The following is a 6,000-nucleotide window of genomic DNA, read 5'->3' on the forward strand; positions in this document are numbered from 1 at the left end:
CTCCATCCTGCTGGCCTCGCTTTGCATGCGTTAGAGTCAATAACACGGCGAAGGTGAGAAAATCACAGTGTGCGAACCGTCTGATTGTACTCGTTCAGAGGGGAGGGATGGCGTCCCCCTTCAATCAGGCCTTGGGATGAACAGCTGCCCCCTGGGGTGTGGAAACAGCAGGGGGAGACAGGCAGCAGCACTGGATGAGGACGGGTCAAGACTCCATAAGCCTGTGTGTGTGTGTGTGTGTGTGTGTGTGTGTGTGTGTGTGTGTGTGTGTGCGTGTTCCCATCTGTGTGTGTGTCCCAGGTGAAAGCCCATGCCGTGGATATGAACGGAATCCAGGTGGAGAGCCCCATTGACCTGTACATCTATGTCATCGACATGAACGACAACAGACCAGAGTTCCAGAACCAGGTGTACAACGGCTCTGTGGCCGAGGGCAGCAAACCAGGTGGGCACTAGGAGAGGACGAGATCGTGATGATGATGATGATGATGATGATGTTGTGTGGGATAGTTCATGATGATGAGGAGGAGGAAGAGGACATTTGTTAATGCCACTGTGGAGGATGATGAGGATAATTGTGACAATTACATGAATGACAACGAGTGAGTGTAATGATTGACAGAAATGCTAACCTGATTGTTGTTGATGGGGATCGTCATCGTCATCATCATCATTATGATGATGGTGGAGGTGGTAGTAACAATAAGAAGGCTTACCTTATTACCATAATGATGAACTATAGAAACCAAAATAGCTATGGTGGCACAATTACAGCAATTACCATGATGTTAACGATTAAGATAATGTGTGACAACCATTACAGGTGAGAGAAAGAGGTGGTAGCTTCTAAAAGTTAATCCATCCAGCTGTTACTTCTCACATCACAAGAACACACTCAAAATGGAAGTCACACACACACAACACACACACACATTGGGTGTATACATCGTGCATAATGATTACCATAAATCTGTGAAAGTGAGAAAAAGATTTAAGAGCGACTTGCTCAGGCTGATATGCACACAATTGCAATCAGGCCAGGAGGCAGACAGGCAGGCAGGCAGGCAGGCAGTGCATCGTTCTAACATTGACAGTTATGCTAAGGTCTGATGTCGGGGTTTTAAACAGATGGCAGCAAATAATATCAATATGTGTACAGTATGTTATGCTTGTCAAACGTCTATCTGTTTGAGTATGTAAAGATGTGTGTATGTCGCCTCTCCTTCCCAAACACACACACACACACACACACACACACACACACACAGCAGATATATTATCTTATATATCTTGTATATTTTATCTTATATTAGCACTTTTTTCCCTTTCCTCTGCCTCTAAATCAATGTCATCCCTGAGAGCTGGAGTATGAAGATGAACCTCCTCCCCCTACTCTCACTCTCCAGCGATATGTCATGGCAACGTGGCCTTCTTTTCTATTTACTGATCAGGAGATTCAATCCATATGTGCAAAAGTATGTGTGTGTCTGTGTATGTGTGTGAGACTTTTTTTTCTCTCTCACAGAAGAGAGAAAAAATGGTGTGTGTTGGTGATGGGTGTTTATCAGTTAAAGGAGCTGAAAGAAGCTTATGCCCGACGGACAGTGATATCATAGTCGCTCAGAAGTCCCTGCTTACACATCCGTACAAATCTGTCTCATCTGAGGCCCAATGCAGAAAACATCCGCAGACAAAACGACACGCTGGGAAGCGGCCCTTATCACAGTCCCCAGACGTAACCCGGCGCTATCAAACCAATCCATCATCAGCATTCGGTCTGAATATTCTGCACACACACACACACACACATGCATACTGAACCATGGAGAGAACATAGACACGAATAGGAGTGGGGTGGGTGGGGTAGTTGGATGTTGGTGAAATCAAATAGAGTTTCCATATGTAAGTAATCTTGCCATTACAGCACATTGTGAATTACTAATCCAATTTGGACTAATCCCACTCTTTATTATTATTCAGGAGAGGAGCAGCCAATTAAATTTGATCCGTCGTGACCAAAGTATTCGATCAGCTTGGGGCATTAGCGAACTGAGACGGAGAGAGAGAGCGTGCGAGCATAGACGGCCAGGCGAGGCGAGGCGAGAGGCCGGCACGGCCCACTGGGGAGGCATTGAGAGAGGGCACAAAACGACGCTCAGTCAGGCTTACAGCGCCGAGCTCGTTAGAATACCCACAACGCAACCAGGGGCCAGTACGCAGGCGTGAGGACGGCCAGCGCTTCCTCGGGGGAGCGATGGAGTGGGGCTAGTCACGAGCACGACAGAGAGAGACAGGAGTGTGTGCTTGTTCTACGGTCAGACAGGCCAGCAGACAGTCATTCAGTCAGTCAGTCAGTCAGTCTTTACATTGGGGTTTGCTACTGCAGAAATAGGAAAAGAGGAGAGGAGAGGAGTGTTTCTTTACGGTCCAAAACATAAAGAATAAATTAATGGGGAAGAGCGACAGAATGAGGGGGGAGGATGGAAGCTTCCAGCCGAATGCTCACACACAATTTGTCATCTCGCAGGAGGGGTACTCAAAGCTCCTCATCTCCTGTTCGCTCATCTCTCTCTTTTATCCTCTTCATTCCACTTTATCCATTTATTATGACCGCCGCTAGCGAAGCTAGCGAATCGGTCATATAGGGATTGTCAAGTTTTGGGAAGTTTTTTTTTTTTTTTTTTTTTTCCCCGTCATCTACTTTCTGAATTTTTGGCCAACGATACCCGGGACACCGAACCACCGGGGCACATGAAATTTGGTGGGTATGTAGCCCCACTAGACTTTTATGGAAAAATTTAGTTTCGTCCCCGGGGGCCACTCCCCCCCCATGCTGGGCCCCCTGAACCGCAAAAAAAAGCAGTTTTTCCTAAATAACTACCTGAACCGTGGCACTGAGGATGAAGAATCTTTTATGGTATGTTGGTCTCAAGGGCCCACATCAATCTGGCCCATAATCACTCATTTGTGATTTGCACCCCCCCGGTAAAAAATGAAAATGCAATATTATTCTGCTTTAATCGTCCCTATCTTCAGTTAAGATGTTCAGAACTGCACCAAATTGTATGTGTATGATTGACCTGGCATTCTCTGGGGTATGCCAAGTTTAGGAGAATTTCATCCGTGGGGGTCTAAAAAAATTAGGTTATGTGTACATTTAGTGACTGTACACTCATTGGCCTGTAGATGGCGGTGCACACATATACACATGCACACACACACAGGCACCCACATACTATCGGTATTAGAACGGCCGATACATAATTACAAATTCAGTAGGATTAAAAGAAAGCCAAAATAAATATTCATCATCATCATCATGGCTGCATTTCCAGTATTGGCGTTATTGTATCTTTCGACTGTCATTTGTTGCACGTGCTACAAAAATCATTCTGTGCAATAGAAGATTTACCAACGTTACGGTCTGATACAGTTTTGCCTATACATGCGTGAGACTGAGATGCCTGTTTATTTGTTTTAAGTGCGTGCAGTCCTTTCACAGAACAACCTTCTGGATCCAAGTCAGTCTGGGTTCAAAAGCGGCCACTCTACGGCTTGGCTCTGTTGTCTGTAACAGAAGCCTTAAAGAAGCCAGGGCGACCGCCGGTCATCAGTACTCATTCTGCTTGACTTATCGGGTGCCTTTGACACGCCGGTTAATCACCGTCGCTTCTCTCTATACTGCTTAACATGGGAATCTCCGGTTCTGCTCTCTCCTGGTCCTACCTCACAGGGCCTTCGTTTAACGTATCATGGCTTGGTCAGCTATCTCCACCTCACCATCTCACCATAGGGTCCCCAGGGCTCAGTGCTGGGCCCCTTCTCTTTGTATCTACACCACCTCCTTGGGACAGATTATCCTTTAGTGGCTTCTCCCACTTTAGGCGACACACAGCTCTATCTGTCCTTTCCACCTGATGACCCCTTGGTTTCAGCACGGATCTCGGTTGCCTCTCAGACATAGCTACATGGATGAAGGCACACCACCCTCAGCTGAACCTCTTAGACTGAACTGAACCTCTTAGACTGAACTGCTGGTCCTCCCAGCTAAAACCTACCATACATCCGACATCAACATCAAATTTGAATCCCCTGTCTGTTTCACCTACCAGGACTGCAAAATCTAGGAGTTGTTATCGACAACCAACTAAACTTCTCAGATCATGTTGCCTCAGTCGCCCGGTTTCATGCCCGTTTACGCTCTACAACATCATTCAGGACTTACTTGACTCAAGATGCTACCTTCTGGTTCAAGTCATCCTCCGACGATGGCACTGCAATGCCCTCCTGACAGGTCTCCCAGCCTGCACAGTGAAACCACTTCAGATGATCCAGAATTTCCAAAAAGGGCACATGTTACCCAGCTGCTCATCCAGCTACACTGGCTACCTATGGCGGCCCGCATCAAATTCAAGGCTCAACGCTTGCACAAAGTAGTCTCGGTTCTGCTCCCACCTACTTGAATGCCCTCATACAGACATCGCTATCCAGACCGCTCAGATCTAAATAGGCCTACGCCTAGCTCTACCACCGCCTCAAAGCCAATCCAATTTTTCTCATCTGTTGTTCCTGGTTGGTGGAACACACTGCCAACTCCTACAAGGGCAGAGACATCCTTCTCCATTTTCAGAAAACTCCTGAAGACCCAGCTCTTTATAGAACATCTCCTCTCATAGCAACACTTACAACAAGTCTTACTGATCCTAGCACTCACCAGTCGCCTCAAACTGACAAGTAACTGTTAAAACAGCACTCACTGATGCACTTATTCTTACTGTACTCTAATGTTTCTAAATTGTCCTAAAATTGTTGAGAACTGCTCTAAAACTTAAACTGTTTACTATGTTGTTAGTCGCTTTGGCTAAAAAGCGTCCAGCCAAAATGTAATGTAATGTAATGTAATTTCATTATGGCTGCTTTAGCAACACACCTTAAGCTACTGTGTAGTGGGTCCCATTTAGAAGTGGCTACTTCATTCACGCTTTCCTTGACTCATGGATCTCATATGAATTTTATTACAACTTTTCGCCACGATATGGCAGTTTAAGTCCGGCGATACTGTAAGGCGAAGCCATTGGTTTCAAAAGGAGATTTTTTTTTGTGTTAGCCAGCATAGCCTTATTGACAATTTATGTTGTAAAAATAGGCCTACCTTATAAGCCTACCTGTAGCTTAGGGAAGCTAACAGCTTTCTATTAGGATCTAGTTTGTTAGTTACAGTTTTGTCATAACTCCCCTGATGCATTTTGCATTTAGAATAGCCAGAGCGTGGATATCTCAATCGAAAATTAAACAATATCGGGTGCCTATGGACTAGGATGGGTGAACCCAGCCTGATCTGCCCTCTATTTATTTTTTGATTTCTTAAAAGATTGAGCTTGGTCTGGTGAAAGCCAGACTAGCCATGGACCTCAGTTACACAATGCAAGGGAACATGAATCAGCCTATATTTGCAATTTTAACAATAACAGACAACAGCTCTTCAACTTTGGCCCGTTAAAATGTGTATGAACATTCTAGCGGCGATTTCATCATGTCAGTTATTTGCACCACTGGTTAGATGTGAAACAGCATTTCGTTTCAGACTACTGTTACTTAATTTGTGCATTAACAATAATTTTTCAGACTACTGTTACTTAATTTGTGCATTGACAATAAAGTATTACATGAACTAAAGATGACTAAAATTTTATGTAGAAGAAGAAACATTCACAAAAAATCCATCCATCCAAAAATTACCTTTGTTTTTGATAGCTGTTGAAAACGGCATGGAACTGACAGTGATGTTTTTGTTTATAAATAAATAAATAAATAACTAACATTATGCTGATACCTTTTGCTTTTCCCAAATACAATGTAGCCTACAGGTGTAAGTGACCTTTCATCAATCCAGTTGCAATGGATGAACTGTGATGAACTGCCCTACTTGTGATTGTTTAGAGATTTTAAAGGTTTTATAACAACATCTTCTTTGGCTATTCTACAATCTATTCACCTTTT

General features: G+C 44.4%; 1 protein-coding gene across 1 annotated transcript in view; it reads left to right on the forward strand.

Annotated features, from left to right (window-relative positions):
* The window catches only part of cdh4 (cadherin 4, type 1, R-cadherin (retinal)), a 229,753-nt gene that overhangs the window by 174,887 nt on the left and 48,866 nt on the right, over positions 1-6,000 (forward strand). The window contains 1 exon segment of the mRNA XM_048255858.1: positions 301-445. Within this exon segment, the coding sequence (XP_048111815.1) occupies positions 301-445 (145 nt within the window).

This window comes from Alosa alosa, chromosome 10, assembly GCF_017589495.1.
Source record: "Alosa alosa isolate M-15738 ecotype Scorff River chromosome 10, AALO_Geno_1.1, whole genome shotgun sequence".
NCBI classification, from domain to species: Eukaryota; Metazoa; Chordata; class Actinopteri; order Clupeiformes; family Clupeidae; genus Alosa; species Alosa alosa.